Source organism: Panicum virgatum, chromosome 9N (genome assembly GCF_016808335.1).
Source record: "Panicum virgatum strain AP13 chromosome 9N, P.virgatum_v5, whole genome shotgun sequence".
NCBI classification, from domain to species: domain Eukaryota; kingdom Viridiplantae; phylum Streptophyta; class Magnoliopsida; order Poales; family Poaceae; genus Panicum; species Panicum virgatum.
This window is the reverse complement of record NC_053153.1, coordinates 73,551,196-73,570,587: the sequence shown is the minus strand read 5'-3', so window position 1 is coordinate 73,570,587 and position 19,392 is coordinate 73,551,196. Positions and strand designations below refer to the sequence as shown.

At 49.3% G+C, this 19,392-nt stretch overlaps 2 protein-coding genes across 2 annotated transcripts; both read right to left on the bottom strand.

Moving 5' to 3' along the window:
• Positions 1-1,472: 1,472 nt before the first annotated feature.
• Positions 1,473-5,628, bottom strand: LOC120689342. Its single transcript, XM_039971630.1, has 5 exons — positions 5,372-5,628; positions 4,897-4,979; positions 3,156-3,234; positions 1,859-2,016; positions 1,473-1,564 (listed from the first exon to the last, which is right to left on the bottom strand). The coding sequence occupies exons 1-5, from the start codon at positions 5,596-5,598 to the stop codon at positions 1,473-1,475; spliced, it is 639 nt and encodes a 212-aa protein (XP_039827564.1). The 5' UTR covers positions 5,599-5,628.
• A 2,877-nt stretch (positions 5,629-8,505) lies between these two features.
• LOC120692778 (alpha,alpha-trehalose-phosphate synthase [UDP-forming] 6-like) lies at positions 8,506-12,748 on the bottom strand. Its single transcript, XM_039976163.1, has 3 exons — positions 9,711-12,748; positions 9,319-9,592; positions 8,506-9,191 (listed from the first exon to the last, which is right to left on the bottom strand). The coding sequence occupies exons 1-3, from the start codon at positions 11,693-11,695 to the stop codon at positions 8,859-8,861; spliced, it is 2,592 nt and encodes an 863-aa protein (XP_039832097.1). The 5' UTR covers positions 11,696-12,748; the 3' UTR covers positions 8,506-8,858.
• Positions 12,749-19,392: the final 6,644 nt, after the last annotated feature.

Sequence of the window (19,392 nt, the reverse complement as noted above, 5' to 3'; positions counted from 1 at the left end):
ACGAGGTCTGGACCCTGCATCACAAGTTTGTTTCGAACTGACCAGTCTTGACCAAGAATGATGTCGATTCCTGTTGACTCCATTACAATAAGGTTCTCAAGGAAAGTTGCCTCGCCTATCCTTATGCTGACTCAAGGACATAAGTAACTAGAGATCTGTTCTTTTTCTGATGATTTGACGACCATTCTCTTCTTCATGGGAAGCTTCAATATCTCATGCTTAGCAGCAAACTGCATGCTAATGAATGAATGTGTTGCACGAGGGTCTATCAACACTGAGGCTGGGAAAGAGTTTACTGGAAGCATACCAAGAATGACTGGACTATCATCCCAAATGGTTTCTGCAGACACATGGTGAACTCTACCCTGGCGATACTCTTTGGATCCCTTCTTGGATTGCTCATGCTTCGTACGATCACTGCACTCTGGTATCACCTGCTGCTGAGCCTGATCATTCTGATCATCTTGCTTGGAGAAGTCCCCGGAAATAAGGTGGGTCTTGTCACCACTGGTACGTGGGATTGTTGAAAGGTCCTGGACTGGTGCTACTGGTGACAGCTGATTCTGAGGAAAACTTTTGGCATAAAGACCTTTTTGTCCGCATTTGTAGCACTTGCGGTGGAGGTGTATGACGCTACTTGGTTGACCTCCCTGTGAACTTAACATCTCATCTTGCATTATTTCTGCTGCTTGCTTTTTGGACTCCTTGCAGCCACGTGGCTGAATCACCTTCATAGTGATAGTCAACCCATCAACATAATCATAGAGAGCTTGATTCTCGACCTGTGTATCTCTAGAGTACTCAGAATCCTTTCTCTTCTGGATGGTCTGTAGCTCATCGACCGAGGGAGAATCAAGGAAAAGGGAATCCTCTGCTAGTTGCTCTTGATGAGACCTCTTCCTCTTTGTACTGGAGAACAACCTCTGGTTCCTCCTAGTCGTGGCTTCATCTTCAGTCGCACGAACTTGACGACAAGGAACGCCATAGAATTGGCAACACGGGCAAGTTTTCTCACCATCACCCATTGCACTGTCTCCAAGGTCTTTTTGTTCTGCCGACATCTGAGCTGGGGCAAAGGGGAAACACAGATTGGTAAGGTCAAGGAAGAGAGAAAAACTCCATTACTGCTGATAACTCCAGATAAATGTCACATAAATCTGGGAAAAAGGAACTAGAGCATAACTCTTCTGTTTCATCTGAGAGATTTTCAACTTCTCTTGTACTAAATATAGGCCGGGGTGTCACAGTGACAGCCAATGCCCGGTGCTAAAGATTGCTGAAATCCTTTGTTATTTCGCCCCAAAAGATAGGGATTTGATTTGTTAATGAGATAATCAGCTGCTGAGCTCGCAACTTGTTTCTAGGTTCGCTGAACTCCGGACAAGGAGCCAACTTTTAACAGTTAGCAACTTCAGATAGTTTTTTCTTGCACCGACCAAAATCCAGATCTGATTGTTTCAGGATAGATGCAATTACGAGAGGAATTTGGTATCATGTGAAGTAAATTTTGCAGAAGTGCTCTTCAGAAGAGTGAAACCCTGAATATCTGTATGCCCCTTAATTTCTGCAGTTTTTGGTAGCAATATTGGTATCATTTACAGAAACAAGTATTTGTTGTTGTCGCATTTAGGAATATTTTATCTTTATTTACACATCTAACTACTCGGCGAAACCTCCAGCCTCTAAGTGGGCCAACGCAAGCAATCCCAATTGATCGTTACAACTAGTCTGCTACTCCCACACTTCCAGAAAAGAGTCGTCGTCTTCATCCCGGTGGTTGGCCAACGCCAGCTCCTCGGAGATGTAGGAGAGCCCCAGCATCAGCCTCACCACCTCCGCCGCGTCGTCCAGGGAGTACTTGGCCTTGCTGGGCTTGCGGCCGACGGTGCACGTGAACACCTCCGCCTTGGACGCCAGCGATGCCCCGCAGGGGGCCGTGGCGAGCAACTGGAACATATCCTTATCGGACTTGTCGTCGCCGATGCACAGCACGAAGTCCGGGCACTGGCCACGCTCCTACATCGTTGCAATTAGACATTATAATGCATTCAATACACAATACGATGCAATAAGCACACACTTCTGAACCACAACAACAATGCCAAATTAGAGATTAGATAATAGACTTCTATTGTCATTTTCAGCCTGAAAGGAAAAGAAATAACATGTAATAAATAATTATCAAGAAGAAAGAAAAATCAACTAGAACCAACAGGTAATTTGTATTCCTTTATCTGTATAGTTTTATATTGAGAAGAAGCGGCCAGCAGGTAATTTTTTGTTTTTTTATCCATCTAAAAGAAAACCAACAGATAAATCGCAGCCATCATATTGGCAAAGTAGACCCAACATTCCTCACTTCTCTACGCAAAATGTATGTAGAATTTTAGTCAAATGCATCATCCATGTATGATGATTCCTTAGTGTGTTATGTATGCGACTAGATACAACCTTGGGCGCTCGTATACACCTCAGCCACAGCGACATCAATGCAGTTTAGTAAAGAAGCTATAGCCTGGGTACTTTTGTAAGTTGTTTCAGTTGGATATTCACAGTTTTAGATCAGAGGAACTTAAGATGTTCAAATATATATTGTCTGAAACACTAAACATAATGAAATGAAAAATAAGGTCGAAAAGTAAAGCATACCAGTGAATGGGCATGGCCAGCCACAGTGATGCACCAAGTTTCAGGACCATGGTTATCACATTGGGCAAAAAAGAGCGATACAATTGGATTTCCAATATCATCAAAGTGATACAAGTTTCAGGGCCCCAACTACCTTTGATGATTGTGGAAATCCAATTGTATCGTTCTTTTTTGTCCAATGTGATAACCATGGTCCTGAAAGTTGATGCATCCCTGTGGCGTGGCCATGCCTATTCATTGGTATGCTCTACTTTTCGACCTAATTTTTCATGTCATTATGTTTAGTGTTTCAGGCACAATATATCTGAACATCTTAAGTTCCTCTAATCTAAAATTATGAATATCCAACTGGAATAACTTACCAATGAACCAAGTACGTTCACGTTGAAGCATATGCTACATCAGATGTGCCCAAACTGTTGTCCAGGACCTGAACATAAGATATATTGAAGTTCATCACCACCCATCGGCATAACAATCCAAAAAAAAAGATCAACTTTACATACCAGAAAGAACTTTTGATTGATGGGGCATTCCTTCTATCATGCTTAACTGCGTTCTCAGCTTGGCAATGTGAGCCTGAACCTGACGAGTGGATTACAATGTCAAATCACTGGTTTTTTGTTTTTCCCCAGTTAATTATTTATGCACATACAAACCCAACGCGGTCAATATAAGTTTTTTTTGGCAAAATTGTACAAGTAAAAATGTAACTGAAATGAAAGCTATCTGTGCAATGCCCTCCAATGTGAAAAGCATTAAAATTTTGTTTGCTCACAAAAGTCTGATGTTAGAAGGAATAAGCAGTACTTCGTTCATTCCAAATTATATTTAGCTTTTCTAGATTTAGAGTGTTTGCTATGCACCTAGAAATATACTATAAATTGTACAAGTAAAAATGTAACTGAAATGAAAGCTATCTGTGCAATGCCCTCCAATGTGAAAAGCATTAAAATTTTGTTTGCTCACAAAAGTCTGATGTTAGAAGGAATAAGCAGTACTTCGTTCATTCCAAATTATATTTAGCTTTTCTAGATTTAGAGTGTTTGCTATGCACCTAGAAATATACTATATTACTATGTCTAGATACATAGCAAAAACTATGAATCTGAAAATGCCAAAAAGACCTATGATTTGGAACGGAGGGAGTAGCAGATAACTAGAAAACGAGAGGATGTTTAATTAGATCCCTCAGCTCTTTCCTGGGCATATTTACCAACTGGAAGTAATAGGAGAGGAGAAAACTCTCCAAACAGACAGGATAGTTTCGTAAACCTTTTAAAGCTTCCATATATAGCTGGTGGGTGTTCATCGAAAGTAAGAAGGCATTCACGCAGTATACCTACCATTTCTATGCACATAAGAAATAAGGACAACTGCTGCCAGCTATAAGTCTCACCTGCAGCTGAGCCGCAGCTAGTTTTAAAAGCTCATCTGCCTCAGAGAAATTCGAGAACCACGGGCTCAAATGATGATCCTTAGTGTCACCACGCTTCTTTTCATATGGAACAATTTCCATAGAGCCTAGATAACAGGTAGTTAATAGTGCTAGTTTGGCATTTCCTACTGCGAAATAAAGGAATACAAGTTACAAAGAAACATATTTGAGGGAGGCAAGGTAATGCCAGGAGGGAGTCTGGGCACGTTAGCTGCTGGATGATTTTGCACACGTTGAAAAAAGGCCTCTGTAGGCTCAGGGAAGACAATTTCATCATATGTTTCCACAACAACTGGCTTTTTGGTTGACTGAGGTCCGGCTTCTTCTTCCGGATACAGCTTAAGCTGATGAAACCTACATCACTTGTATAATTATCTATCTACTTGCTGAAAAGGAAAACAACTTTGAAAACAAAAGGCGCAACTTACAGATCCAAGCACTTCTCACAGACATCACTGTGGAAATAAAGGGTTATAGCTATTTCAAACTGTCCCCATCCAGATTCAGACAACTCGAAGGGTGGCTGCTCTACAACTCTTGTCGGGTTTTGGAAACTTGGGTGAAGTTAAAACACCACACGCTTAACTATGACACTCAGGTCCTCATTGTTTGCCGAACAGACATAAACAGTCCACTTGTGAGAGTGGTACCTAAGATTGAATGAATGCATACACATGGACATTAGACCTTATTCACTACAGGTAAACATATAAAGCTGAAATCATACCTACATTTCACTATAACAACAGCTTTGAAGCATTCTGTGAAAATATAACTGAATAAAAGTATTCTCAGAAGCAAACACTTACTCGCTTGCCTTTTTACCAAGCCAGAAAGAAATGGTTCCATAGACAATTGGGAAACTGATCTCCACATCCTTGAGCTTTTTGTTCTGTCCAAAGAAACTTTACCAATAGTTCATATCAGGTATCAAATAAACCATCAGAGCTTACTAAGCAGTAAGGTCAAATCGAACAGCTACAAAGAATATACTAAGAATGAAATGGTGTCCCATGCTCAAATCCTGTAGGGTTGTTAATATCAACGAAACCTTTGAATTAACGGACGATGATAAGTTCTTCTGCTTTTGGAACATAGAAAGCCAGCGGCCATTTATGTTTCACCATCCTCTACAAGACTAAGCTGTTGTTCTACATGAAGAGACTCACAAAATTCTCAACAAACATATCCTGATTGGGGTGTGCAGCCGGTTTGAATAATAAATTTGAGAGCATCCAACCAAGATACGAGTGAAGGAGAGGGAATGGAAAGCAGAAGAAGCACCTTGGAAGCATCCATGGCGCCGTCGGTGACCACGCAGGCGGAGCCCGGGAGCCGCGAGGGCGATGCAGGCGGTGGTGCGGAGCAAGGATTCGGGCGGCGGCGAGGATGATACGGCCGCGGCGCCCCGGGAGGAGGGCCGGCCGACCGGCAGTGCGGATGGGGCGGCGGACCGGCGGTGGGTTAGGGTTCGGCCGCGAGAGAAATTCCCTAAATGGGACGGCAAACATTCGTATTCGTAGTTTTGCTATTGGTCACAGGTATAAATGGTCCCACTATGCTATTTACTGGGAGTGGCAAATTCCGAGGGATCCGTGTATTGCAGTCCTGATTGCAATTTTTTCCGGCCGCGAGTAGCACGACGCGAGCTGGTTGGGTCGGGTCGTCGGGTCCGATCGAGACGGTTGGACCGAGTTTTTGGTCGCGGGTGTACCATGGGGCTCGAAATTGCAGTAGCTAAGCCGAAGGAAAACAAAAAACAAAAAAAAGGGGGGGTGGGGTTGGAAGATGGGCTGGGCCGAGCCAGTCGCTGCCCCACGACATGGGAGGGGCCGGGCGGAAGGCCAAGGCCGCAACTTTTAACAGCGCTGGCTCAAGGACCATCACCCTATCCTAACGTTGGCTGGGCCGAGCCAGTCGCTTCCCCACGACATATGGGAGGGGCCGGGCGGAATTGTGTCCTCATCGGAATGGGCCGAGAGAGCTAGGCCCACTCCTCCTCCTAGTCCAACCCAACCAAAGCCGCGCTTTTAACAGCGCTGGCTCAAGGACCATCACCGTCTCCCAACCCCGATGTGTGGGCTTCCTCGCGCATACTTGAGCCTGGTTTCCTGTGCGTGACAGAACCGTACGGTACTAATGTTTGTTGTCGTACGGGACCGAGGGTGAAATCCGCGTGCGTGTACTCCGTCCAATTGCCAGCCATTGTGGGCTGCAATCAAATGTCCAGCCCAATTGCTGCTCGCCGGGCACAACTGATCTCAACACTCGAGCTCCAATAATGCACGTTGCGCACAGCCCGCCCTTACTGGCCGCAAGCCTGCAGCGGCATGGCCCATCCGCCGGCCAGAAAGGGACGGGGCCGACCCGTCGCCGTCGGCCACGAAGCGCCGTCGTGCCTGCGCCGCCCCGACACGCCACGCGCCGCGCAACGTGCGCCCAACCCGAGGGGGCGCCGCCGTTTAGGTCGCGCATGGAATTAGATTTCCGATTCAGAACTTACTTGAAATTCAGAGTCTCTTTTAAACTTCAGGACATCCAATTTCCCTTTTCCCAAACACGACATCTGAGGCACCGTTGTGAGTGGACCAGGCAGAGCGTCTGGTTGCCTGCTGATCCTTGACATGATATCAAAGTAGTGGCAGCCGTAACAAGACCTGAGATCCATAGCCATCTCCAGTTCTCCACTGCATCTCAACGCGAGATCTCATGAGTCCCGTTTGGTTTCTTTGAGCTATTCGCGCTAAAAAAATCATGCATGGAGTACTAGATGAAGTTTATTTACAAAAAAATTTCACGGATGAGTGTAACTTTGCGCGACGATTCTAATGGTGGTAATTAATTGATAATTAGCTACAGCGATGCTACAGTAGCCATCCTCTAATCATACGGTCAAAGACTTCATTAAATTCGTCTCGCAAAGTAGTGCAGGAGTTGCGAAGTTAGTTTTGTAAACTGTTTTTATTTAGTACCTCTAGTTATTGGTCAAAATTTGCTACATTAGCTCGCTACACAAACTAAAGTTTGCTATCGGCTATCGGCAGGTCAGAATCTCGGATCAGATGTCGGGTATGACCGTCAGTGGAGTCCTGTAGATGTTGCGATAACACCTTGCCCATGTTTAGATGCATAAAGTTTTGGACGTAAAACACTGTAGCACTTTCATTTGTATTTAGTAATTATTGTCCCGCCATGGATTAACTAGGCTTAAAAGATTTGTCTCGCAAATTATAGACAAATTGTGTAATTAGTTATTTTGTTTAGCTATATTTAATACTTTATGCATGCATTTAAAGATTCGATATGACGAGGAATCTTATAAAATTTTGGAATTTTGAAGGCATCTAAACAAGGGCCTTGTATGCAATCTACTGACCATGTCCAAGATTGAACTTCTCTGAGTGGCAGCCAATGCCCGGTGCTAAAGTTGCTGAAATGCTAGTGAATCATTTGTTTAGTTCCCAAAATTTTTCACACGCTACCCTGTTTAGTTCTCAAAAATTTTCACATGCTTCAGTAACTTCAAACGTTTGACCAATAATTAAGAAAATCTTTGACCAATAATTAAGAGTATTAAATGTGAATAACTGGCAAAACTCATTCCATAACCCCCGGCCAAAATCACGAGACGAATCTAATGAATCTAATTATATAATGATCAGACAATGTCATGCTACATTAAACGACCTCTAATGATGGATTAATTAGGCTTAATAGATTCGTCTCGCGATTTCCCGTCCATCCGTGTAATTAGTTTTATAATTAGTCTATATTTAATACTCCTAGTTAGTATTGTAAAAGTTTCAAAAAATTTTGGGAACTAAACACGTCCCCCGGATTTGATTTGTTATTGAGATAATCAGCTGCTGAGCTCACAACTTGTTTCTATGTTCGCTGAACTCCGGACAAGGAGCCGACTTTTAGCAGTTAGCAACTTGAGATAGTTTTTTCTTGCTCCGACCAAAATCCAGATCTGATTGTTTCAGGATAGATGCAATTAGTAGAGGAATTCGGTATCATGTGAAGTAAATTTTGCAGAAGTGCTCTTCAGAAGAGTGAAACCCTGAACATCTGTATGCCCCTTAATTTCTGCAGTTTTTGGTAGCAATATTGGTGTCATTGACAGAAACAAGTATTTGTGGTTGTCGCATTTAGAAATATTTTATCTTTTTTTTAGATGGAGGTGGATTTAACAATATTTTCTCTTCCAGAGAAATTGGGAATCGACTTGCTGATCAGGTAGGCAGGTGCTGAGGCGCGTCTTTGTATATTCTGGGGTCACAACGCTCAAAGATGTGGCTTCATCAATCTTGCACCTTCGTTTAGTTATTATACCAAAGTTTGGTGATACTATTGCTTAGACCGGCTCCCTCCCAAATAACTGACATCACATGAGTAGAAACTACTTATTAAGGACCGACAGGCAATCAGACGGCTATTTATTCCAAGACGTTATTCAGACAGACGAGCAAAGTTGTGATCTTCAGGGGAATGGAACTTCAGATAGATACGCCCACTGCATTTACACTGATCTGGTTATCTGGCAGCGCACCACAAGCAGTCAGGCCTTCATGGCAGGTACTAGGATCATTGGGCATTGGGCAAGTAACCACAGCATCACTCGATCCAAACCGCATTCGTGAGACTCACTCACTGACAGTGCATTATACTGAAAACCATACCTCATTTACACATCTAACTGCTCGGCGAAAGCTCCAGCCTCCAAGTGGGCCAACGCAAGGAATCCCAATTGATCGTTACAACTAGTCTGCTACTCCCACACGTCCAGAGAAGAGTCGTCGTCTTCATCCCGGTGGTTGGCCAGGGCCAGCTCCTCGGAGACGTAGGAGAGCCCCAGCATCAGCCTCACCACCTCCGCCGCGTCGTCCAGGTAGTACTTGGCCTTGCTGGGCTTGCGGCCGACGGTGCACGCGAACACCTCCGCCTTGGACGCCAGCGACGCCCCGCAGGGGGCCGTGGCGAGCAGCTGGAACATGTCCTCATCGGATTTGTCGTCGCCGATGCACAGCACGAAGTCCGGGCACTGGCCGCGCTCCTGCATCGACGCCAGCATGCGCCGCGCTACCAGGCCCTTGCTCACGCCCTGCAACAAGAAAATGGTTTCCCCTTGTGAGTTTAATTTCGATGTTTTGTGTTGTGACAAGAAGATGCATGCCGATGAGATGAAGATGATTTTTGAAGAACGAGGGTGAGGCGTCAGATTTTTTCACCTGCGGTTTCACTTCGACAGAGTGAGGGGTGGTCTTCACGGACACGGGTTCGTTCGCGAGCACGCTCTCGAGGTGGTCGACGAGCTCCTTGGCCTGGCACGAGCCAAAGTCAGGGTCCGCGTCCTCGTAGTTCCAGACGAGGATCGTCTCCCTGTCCTCGATAGTCGAACCGTCCGTCGTCTCCCTGTAGAGGCACATCACCGGCTTTGCGATCTGCTTCCAGCTGCAATCGGCAGCAGTGATGCAGGTCTGCCACTCTGAGTCCCTCCTAGACCTTTATTCAGTGAAAGAAAGAAAGATTCAGAGAGTCAGAAATCATTGAACGGGACAGTAAGCAACAGAGATTCCGAGAGTAAAAGAATGATCTTCAGGAACAGGATGCAGCACATTACCTCACGAAATAGCCATGCTCTGCCGCTATGCCAAGGTTCTCACAAGGGAACCATTCATGGAGAGTGCGCCGGTCATACCCGCTGCAGAGGTACACCTCATTCTTCTTGTCCCGGCACAGGCTGTTGAGTATCCTCACCGATTCCGCGGACGGGCTCTTGTTAATCGCCTGCGGCATCAGCGTGCCATCGTAGTCTAGCAGCACCGCACGCTTCTTCGCCCTCCGGTACGCCATGAGGATGCTCTCCAAGGAAAGCTTCTTGAAGCTGAGGTCGAGCGAGACCACTCTGAACCGCAGGCCGAAGCCAATGCCCCAGCACCGCCGCTTATCGTGATCCTCGCAGGTCCTCTCGAGGTCCACCAGGAAGCTGTTGGCCCAGTACCCCACGTCGTGCGTGCTCACGTAGCGGAAGTGCTTGTCGTGGCGCAATCTCTTCTCGCTCTCAGGCAGCACGAGCGCGCTCTCCATGGCGTCGGCCACGGCCTCGATGTTCCACGGGTTCACCCTCACTGCCCCGCTCAGGGACGGTGAGCACCCGATGAACTCGGACACCACCAGCATACTCTTCTTCCCCTCTGGCTTCCCCTGCCGCAGCTGCATCCTGTCCAGCGTCTCGTTGCCTTGCCGGGAGACGATGTACTCATAGGGGATCAAGTTCATGCCGTCCCGGACCGCGGTCACCAGGCACACCTCGGCGATGACGTAGTACGCGACGCGCTCGTAGAACTGCAGTGGCTCATCGATCAGAACCACGGGCTCGTACCCGGGCTCGCCATACAGCTCGTTGATGCGCCGCACCATGGCGTACGTCTCGGCCTGCACCTCGGCGACGTCCTTGCCCCGCCCTCGCGCCGGGTTGGCGACCTGCACCAGCACCAGCTTCCCCCGCCACTCGGGGTGCTGCCGCAGCAGCTCCTCCATGGCGAGCAGCTTGAGGCTGATCCCCTTGAAGATGTCCATGTCGTCGACGCCCAGCATGACCACCCTGCCCTTCCCCATGTACATCTCCATCAGCTCGGCCACCTTAGCCTCGGTCTCCGGCAAGCCGAGCACGGTCTTGAGCTGCTCCATGTGCACCCCCACCGGCAGGATCTTGATGCTCACCGTCCGGCCGTAGTACTCGAGGCAGATGTGCCCCCTCTTGGACTCGTACGAGAGGCCGAGCATGCGGCTGCAGCAGGAGAGGAAGTGGCGCGCGTAGTCGAAGGTGTGGAAGCCGATGAGGTCGGAGTTGAGCAGGGCGCGCAGCAGCTCCTCGCGCACGGGCAGCGTCTTGTAGATCTCCGACGAGGGGAACGGCGAGTGCAGGAAGAAGCCGAGCTTGATGCGGTTGAAGCGCTTGCGGAGGAAGGTGGGGAGCACCATGAGGTGGTAGTCGTGCACCCACACGAAGTCGTCGTCCGGGTTGATCACCTCCAGCACCTTGTCCGCGAAGATCTTGTTGGCGGAGACGTAGGCCTGCCACAGCGTGCGGTCGAAGCGGCCGCCGAGGTCGGGGGACAGCGGCAGCATGTAGTGGAAGAGCGGCCACAGGTGCTGCTTGCAGAAGCCGTGGTAGTAGCGCTCGGCGATGTCGGGCGGCAGGAAGGCCGGCACGCAGTTGTGGGTGTCGAGGAGCGCCTGCGCCACGGCGTCCTGGTCGGCCTGCGGGATGTCGTCGCGGAGGCAGCCGATGTAGATGAACTCCATCGAGGGGGGCGACGTGTGGTGGAGGTGGCGGAGGAGGGCGTCCTCGTCCCAGTCGAAGGTCCAGGGCTCCTCCGGCGACCCCGGGCGGTGGGACCGGATGGGGAGCTGGTTGGCCACCACGATGGTGCGCGGCCGCGGCGGGACGGACGGCGACGCCGGGGTGTCGTCGATGAGCCCCGAGTTGGTGACCACGCGCGGGAGCCGCCGCCGGAGCGCGCCCAGCGCGGCCGCCGCCGGCGCCTGGTCCGCCGCGCCGGTGGCCAGGTCGAGGAGGTTGGTGTAGGAGCGGGACACCATGGCCGGCCGCCTGGTTCTCGCAAGGATCCGAGCAGCTGCCTGGATCAAATGTTTGGGCTTCTTGCTACAAGAAGCACCGTCCTTGAAGCAGAATCCAAGATTGGTGCCGGAGCTTTGGCACGCAGTTCCAGGATAGCACCAAGCTCGCAGAGCTTGTGGGAGAAGTGGCGCACACTGGATTCAACAAGCAGACACCTGTATCACTATGCTCACCCTACGAGTGGTGGGAGCGAGGGCAGCCACAGCCCACACCCCACAGAGTCAATTGGGAAGAGAGAGGGGGGAATTGTGTGCTTTCAATACAAGGGAGAACCTTTTCTTCTGCTGCAAACTGACGTTGTTGTTCTCGCCTGAGTACAGCGGAGTGGTGGAAAAAGGTCGGCTCAGAGACTGGCTGGCTGGCTATTTGCAGTAAAAATCCTACCGCTTTGAAGCCAGCAAGCAACTCAAGTGGAGTAAAAGAAGCTGATAAATATCAGACGAGGAAAGTGCAGGAAAAAGACCAGAGAAAGAGAACCCCGGAAGAATCTCCGAGCCGCAACCGAGAGGCCCTGCTCCTCAACCCCTACGCGATCAAGAGCTGCTCATCTTGCATGAGGAGGAAGTGGAGGGGAGGGGAACAGAGCTTTATAGCCGCAGTTCCTGGACAAGATCGATCTTCCGAGCTCACCTGGTATCCCCGGCGCCCATGCCCTCGGATTAATCAATCAGACGACGGGGACAAACGAGTCGCATAGGACGCCATGACGAGGCGGTGAGGAGTGACAGGGACTGCGATAATCTCCCTCCCCTTGTGGGAAACGGATCAAAGACGAGCGAGAGGGAAGTACAAGAAACGGGAGCGGAAGAAAAGAATGGGTTTCTTCGGAGATCGGGAGGGGGTTGTTTGGTTTTGGTTTGGTGGCCTTGCGCTTGGATCTTTCGGTGGATCCCAGGGAGAAGAACACAGGCGCCTCGCAGCCTCGCAGGTGCACTGCCGCAGTGCCGCTGCCCGCTGGAAGTAAATTGGGGAGGAAATTTATTATTTACCGGGCGGGTCGGGCGGACAGGGTTGGGTGGCCGTTCCCGTCGCGTGATTATTGGTTTTATATATCAGGCGACAGCGAAAGAGCCTGACGGTGTAGATGATTGTGTCTGAATTTCTTGCTCTTCATTGCAGTGGAATTTCTCATCCAGATCAACCGTACCTACAGTGTTCAGACTTCAGGGTGTGTTTGGATCATTTTGTATTTTTACGTTTTTGGAAGAGAATCTTCAATATTTAAAGTACTAAATATAGACTAATCACAAAACTAATTACAGATCTCGTTTGCAAACTACAAGGCGAATCTAATGAGTATAATTAGTGTAATCACATCATAATTAGACTCATTAGATTCGTCTCGCGATTTACAGTCCATTTGTGTAATGCGATTTATTTTTTGACTACATTTAGTACACCATGCAAGTGATTTACAAAAATTTTATATTTTGCATTTTGGGATCTAAACAAACAAGGCCTCAGACTTGCCGCAGCACGGATGTGAGGGCTCTGAAGATATTTCATGCTTGGCAAAGCTCTAGTTCAATTTTTATTATACTACATTTTGGAAAGTGATTTTTTTTATTAGTTCTAATAAGGTGTGCCAAAGCCATATGGTTCGAATGGGTTTTAGACTGTACTCGCAAATGGAGGCCTCTGTTTCGTCTGTAGGCAGGCCTGTGTTCTAGCGCGAGCATCTCTGCCATTTTTGTGAGGGAAAACACTTTTATGTGCGAGCTGCCTAGTTCTAGTCCTCTTATCTCTTTGTTTTCATAGGTTTTGGTGCTTTGCCTAGCTTGGCACGTTTGCAGAAAGTCTCCAGTCCTCCCAAAATTTTCCACACCTATCAGTTCTCACCTATCAAGAAGCACTAGTTCGGATCATGGGCATACATCTCTTTTGGCATCCTGACCACATCTCAATCTCTAATCAAGTCGGGGGGAAAAAAAGAAGATGCCCCTCGCATTTGGCTGGAGACAAGAACCAGTGCGAAGCTTTCGTGCTCGCGAATGTTTAATTCGAGTGGACCTTCCCCACTCCGCAGATGCGCGGTGACCATTCTACCACCTGGCTTTTTACCATAGGCAACAATCGCGTGCTGGCAACGGGCCGACGGCGAGCACGTCGAGCTGGGGAAGGAAAGGATCAAAGGAACACACGCGGCGAGAACGGAGGCCCGACGGCGACCCAGGCTGTCCGCCGGCGACGTGGCGCGGCGCGGTACGTCGGAGGCGGCAGCGGCCGGGGGCAGCGGGCTAATGGGAGCTTGACAAGTGGATGTCTGCCTGTGACCCCGTGTCTCTTCCTGAGATGCGGTCTCTTCTCTCGTACCACAGTCCCGTGGCTACCGCCCCGGCGCAGCCTGCGCAGCCGTACCCGCCAAAAATCGCTCGCGAGAGCATACGCCGCTCTCCGCACCCACGGGCCACCGCTGTTTCCCCCTACTCTCTCCGCACCCATCCGCTGGACCACTCTGACCTCTGAGGTTCGTGCACCGGCGGCGGCGCCTGGCGAGGCGACGCCGGCCAAATGAAGCGGGCGGTTGAGGCAGAGGACCACAGCGGGCGGCGGCCATGCCACACTGCCACCGGGCGCCGGTGGCAGCGCGATGAGGGGAGGGTGGCGCGCCTGCGGCGGTCCCGCCGGTCCTGGATCGGAATCAGCTGGTTGTCGAGGGCCATGTTTGGTTACCCATCAAATCAACATTGCACAAAAAGACGAACACTCGCATGAAGTACTAAATGAAGTCTATTTGCAAAAAATTTTTAGGAATGGGTGTAAATTTTCGAGACGAATCTAATGAGCCAAGTTTCATCATGATTGGCTACAGCGATGCTACAGTAACCACGCTCAATCATCCTCTAATCATGCGGTCAAAGGCCTCATTAGCTAGAGCAACTGCTACAGTACCACAGTTGTGGATGTAATTTTATAATTAGACTTTATTTAATATCTCTAATTAATGGTCAAAGCATCATTTCTCTCTCATCAAAATATTTCCACACTTCAACCAAATATGGCCGAGGATAAGATGTCCGTGCCTGCCCTGTTTTGGCGCCCGGCTGCCGGCGCTCCGGTCAAGGATCGCTGCCTGCATACCGGCTGGTTTGGGGGCATCGTTTGATTCGTTTCCGTTTCTAGATCGGATACAAGATCGATTTCCTGTCCTTGACCCGGACAGCCGTGGAACGCAAAACCCTGCTCCACGCCGTGACACCAGCCGCAATCGACAGGGGCATGGCCTCGCTGTCAACGCCGGTGCAGTGTCAGCCAGATCAGTTGGTAGTACACCTGATCACGACGCCCCAATTCTTTCTCCTGTTGCAGCCAGCTCCCGCAGTGAAACCTGAGGGTATAGGTATCATCAGCCTCACGAGCTGCACCGTGATTGTGAATACGCCATGAGTTGCTGCTATGTGTCTCGGCTTGATTTGGGAGCCTGGTTAGATGATCCATCCCATCCGTGGAGGTCGTCTCGGGCCGGTCATCGGTCCTTGTCCGCTAGCATTTCCGGACGATTAGGACTCGCACCGATGCCTTTAGATAAGATCCGCACTACTTTTGTGTTTCGCTTCTGATTGATATTTTCAAGCCGGAGCATCCTTAAATGATTGCCGAACGTTGCTTACAGTGTGAGTTTCAGGGCCAAGCAGCCGTGCCCTTTTCTTGATGGGCGCGCGCCTGTCGGGCGCAACGCCGTGGGCTTTTGATCCCCGCTGTTGGATTGGATGGATCTGACAGGCACAGTGATCACCGTACACCGATGTCTCCAGGCTAATCCGCTGCACGATGCGTTTAACCGCGGCAGTAACGGTAAACACCAACCTAACTGCTAAGCGCGTGACAATGATACCGCAGTACACTTTTTTTTTCTCACAATGTTTTGCGGCGGCATTTCCAATGTCGTTGTATCCTGAGGCCTTGTTTAGATCACAAATCGTAAACACACAAAAAAAAATATCATATTGAATATTTGGACACATACATGGAGTACTAAATGAAGTCTATTTACAAAACTTTTTGCATGGATGGGCTGTAAATCGCGAGACAAATCTAATGAGTCTACTTAATCCATGATTTGCAACAGTGATACTACAGTAACTATTCGCTAATTATGAATTAATTAGCATCATTAAATTCGTCTCGCGATTTACAACCCATCTGTACAAAAAGTTTTATAAATAAATTTCATTTAGGACTTCAAATTAGGAAGATTCCATTGCAAATTTTTTTTGCGTTTCATCTAAACACGGCCTAGATGGAGAGTGCATCAGAAATCATTTCTCAATTCGGATCAAGCTCTGGTGGCTTCATGCCGAAGCAATAAGCCGTCCAAGGGAGGGTGTTCAATGTGGGCGAGATTCAATGATTCTGTGACGGTGATGGCAATGCTCCAACAATTGAAAAAGGAAAACGATTAAGAAACTAAGCACCATTGACAGTCTTCAGCCACTGGGCTTTGCTTGTAGTGATAGCACAATTTGGATAAGCAGCAAGGGGAAGTTGGAGCTCCTCGATGCTGATCTGCTTTTGTTTATGGTCGCTGATGATAGTGGACAGGTAAACCACTGTTGTCATTATTGGGAATCTGGGCATTTACCTGGCCCCACAGCAGAAACTTTGTGATGGCATCCTTCACTTTTGGAACTTTGACGCAGAGCTCAACTCTGCCCATGAGCACAGGAGCCCATGACGATGCAATCAACCTGCCACATGAGCCTTCATCAAGTCTTGAACCATCTTAAGTTTTTTTCTCTCTTTAAAAGTAGAACTCAATTTACGGATTCAGCGTGTCGAATTGCGTTCCACGGTTTAAAAATCCCCCTCCAGTACACAGTTGAGTTGAGCCTGCCGTTCGAAAAAGGAGAAACTCTGTGGAGCTGTCGTTACGGAAGGAAAGCATTTGACAGCTAGCAGGCTAGTGAATTCTGGTCCAGGTTCTGAAGGGAAACAACAGATTTCTGGCCTGGCCGGCTGCAGCTGGAGTTTGATGGGGATATGCATAGGTGAGCACGTACGTCTCCAAGGAGTTTGATGGGGAGTATTAAACTAGCAAGCAACAAGTCTTGACAACATCACTTTGCATTGTACGGCATCTGGTTTGACTAGTAGATGTTTTTCTGTGGGCAAGTTTTGACTGAGATGTTTTCTTAGATTGCAAGTGGACAGTACGAACACACACTCTCCTGCCTACCTACACTGCGAACCGGAGATCAAAATTCCTGCCCGCAACAGCTGGTTTTCGTCCATTAAAACCCTCGATTTAGAAGCATGTTCCCTTCGTCTTGAAATGTAAAATATTGTAGAGTTTAAATTTTGTACTCAAATGTAAGCCATTCTAAAGTTCTTTAGACAAAAAGTCATACTAATCTCCTTGATTTCGATGCTAGTTTTATAAAAAAAACAATTGTGATGGGCCAAGAGAGTAAAAAAGTTATGCTAGTCTCCTTGGTTTTGGTGTGAGTACTAAAAATTAAGCAATTGATTAACTAAACAATGCATTAATAAGGGGTACATATGTCTTTTCTCTACCTTCATAATCTGTCGGCAAAAACATAGAATGCCCTACATTTCAGAACAGAGGGAGTAGTAGCATCCTGCCCTAATCATGCAATACTTAGGGCAGCTCCAATATGTACAAAAAGGTGGCATTAAGCAATCAGTGATGCTGTAAGAATAGACCATAACCATTGTGGAGCAGCACCATAAGGAGAATCTCTTAGAATGCACCTCAAGCTTAATGCACCATAAGCAGCTACTCTCTCATATTACTACTAGTAGAAAATGATCATATTACCCCTAACAGCTATGATTGAAGACCATTTTATTTATTTGGTTCCCTAGATCTTAATAAATACAAATGCATTGGAATCAGAGAAGTAATATCTACTTAAGTATTTGATTGCTCCATACCTTTCTCTATGCAATTATTTTTTGTTATTTAATACTGATTTAATTAGATGAATTTTACTACAATGTACACGAACAGTCTTTGTAGATGTGACAGCCCGAAAAATTACCAAAACAAACCACGCGCTAAAAATAATTTTCAAAATTTCCTTTTATCGTTGGGCTCAAATCATCCCTAACCCCAAATCCCCCGAAACCTTTCACATCGAATCTCTGTCCCGACACCCGAATTCAATCACCGTTCCATCTCCCTTTTTCCCCTCGCAGCGCGTCGCCGACCGGCGTGCGTGCTCGTTCGACCGCAGTCGTTGCCGCGAATCCCGCCGGCGCGATCTCTCTTTTTCTCTCTCTCTCCCTTTTTCTTTCTCCTTTTTCTTTTTCCTCCCTCCCACTCCTTCCTCCCTCTCCTCTGTGCCGCACGCCGCACGAGCCGGGCAGCTCGGCGCCGCCCGAGCCCACAACGCCACCACCGGCCACTGTCCTTGCTCCACGAGCGGCACGCGCGCACCCCTGCTCGCCTCCCACCCCGCTTCGGCACGCGCCCCTGCCCCTGCCCACGCGTGCGCACGCTCGCCGCGCTGCTCGCCGCGCCGCTCGCCGCCGGCAGCTCCTGTGCCCCCATGCGCTGCACGCGCACGAGCTTGTGCGCGGCACGCGTTCCACGCGGCACGCGTTCCACGCGGCCGCGCCGCTCGCCGTGACGCCCGTCGACCAGTGCACCGCCACCGCCTTCCTGTGCTGCCTCGCCGCTCGCGCCGCCGCACTGCCGAGCACAGCGCCCCGCCTCGCCGCTCATGCCGCACAACCCGACGCCGAGCACAGCAGTCGGCCCCTCCACGCGCCTGCGCGCCGCTAGGACCTGCCCGAGCCGTCGTATCGTCCTGGTACCGCCTCGAATCGCGCCACCGCTCCCCGTGCCGCGACGCCGAGCGCCATTAAGGCCGCCCGCCGAGCACGCCGGCCTCCACCGTGCTCCGACCGCTCCGCCGCCTTTTCTCGCCAATAAAGAGGCCCTCCGTGACGCCCCCGAGCTCCGCAAGCCGCTTAGCCACCACACACCCCCTCCCCGGCCCTGCATCGCCGCCGCCGCTAGCGCCTCCGCCCGCCGCACCTGCTTCCCGTGGCCGGCCCGCCCTGCTGCCTCCTCGCTCGAGCCAAGGGCTAAGGTAGGCGCCCTGGCCCTCTCTCTCTCTTTTCCCCTACCGGTGCTCGCTTCAGGCCGCCCCCTGCCACGGCGCCCACGGCCGCCGCCTGCCCGCCACGGCCATGGCCGTCGCGCTCCTCCCTGCTGGTCCCCTCCTCTGAAATTGGGGAGAGGAATCGGCTGCCCGTGGCCTCCTCTCTCTTTTCCCCCTGGTCCTGACCGCCGCCGTGCCCTAGGCCGCCGGCGAGGACCGCCGCCGGCGCCCTGCGCTCCCCCTCCTCTGTTCTGCGTGGGGGGAGGTGGAAGAAGGGCAAATTTGCCCAGACCCCCTGCCCTTTTCCTTTTTAATTAAGAGTCCCTCCACTCTCTAGCTTTTTTGCAAAATAAACCCTCTCCTTTATTATATTCCAAAACAAACTCTTCTACCATATAAACTTAATTCTAAATAAACCCCTCACCCTTTTTAAATAGCTCGGTTATTTTCTAAAATTCCAATCAAGCACTTGCCCTTTCAAAAATAATTACAAAGAGGCCCCTGAACCCCGGTTTAACCTCTAAACCCCTCTTCGACATATCATTTCATGCGCCAAACATTCTCCGATTGACCTGAAACTTTACCAC

What these genes read in the sequence shown, in the direction of transcription:
- LOC120692778 (XM_039976163.1), bottom strand. Translation starts at nt 11,695, where the DNA reads ATGGTGTCCCGCTCCTACACCAACCTCCTCGACCTGGCCACCGGCGCG. An exon ending in GAGCATGGCTATTTCGTGAG is followed by an intron (nt 9,593 to 9,710) that starts GTAATGTGCTGC and finishes CACTGAATAAAG; the next exon opens with GTCTAGGAGGGACTCAGAGT. An exon ending in CTGTCGAAGTGAAACCGCAG is followed by an intron (nt 9,192 to 9,318) that starts GTGAAAAAATCT and finishes TTCTTGTTGCAG; the next exon opens with GGCGTGAGCAAGGGCCTGGT.
- LOC120689342 (XM_039971630.1), bottom strand. Translation starts at nt 5,598, where the DNA reads ATGTTTGCCGTCCCATTTAGGGAATTTCTCTCGCGGCCGAACCCTAAC. An exon ending in TCAATCAAAAGTTCTTTCTG is followed by an intron (nt 2,017 to 3,155) that starts GTATGTAAAGTT and finishes GCAACGATGTAG; the next exon opens with GAGCGTGGCCAGTGCCCGGA. An exon ending in CGCAAGCCCAGCAAGGCCAA is followed by an intron (nt 1,565 to 1,858) that starts GTACTCCCTGGA and finishes CAAAAACTGCAG; the next exon opens with AAATTAAGGGGCATACAGAT.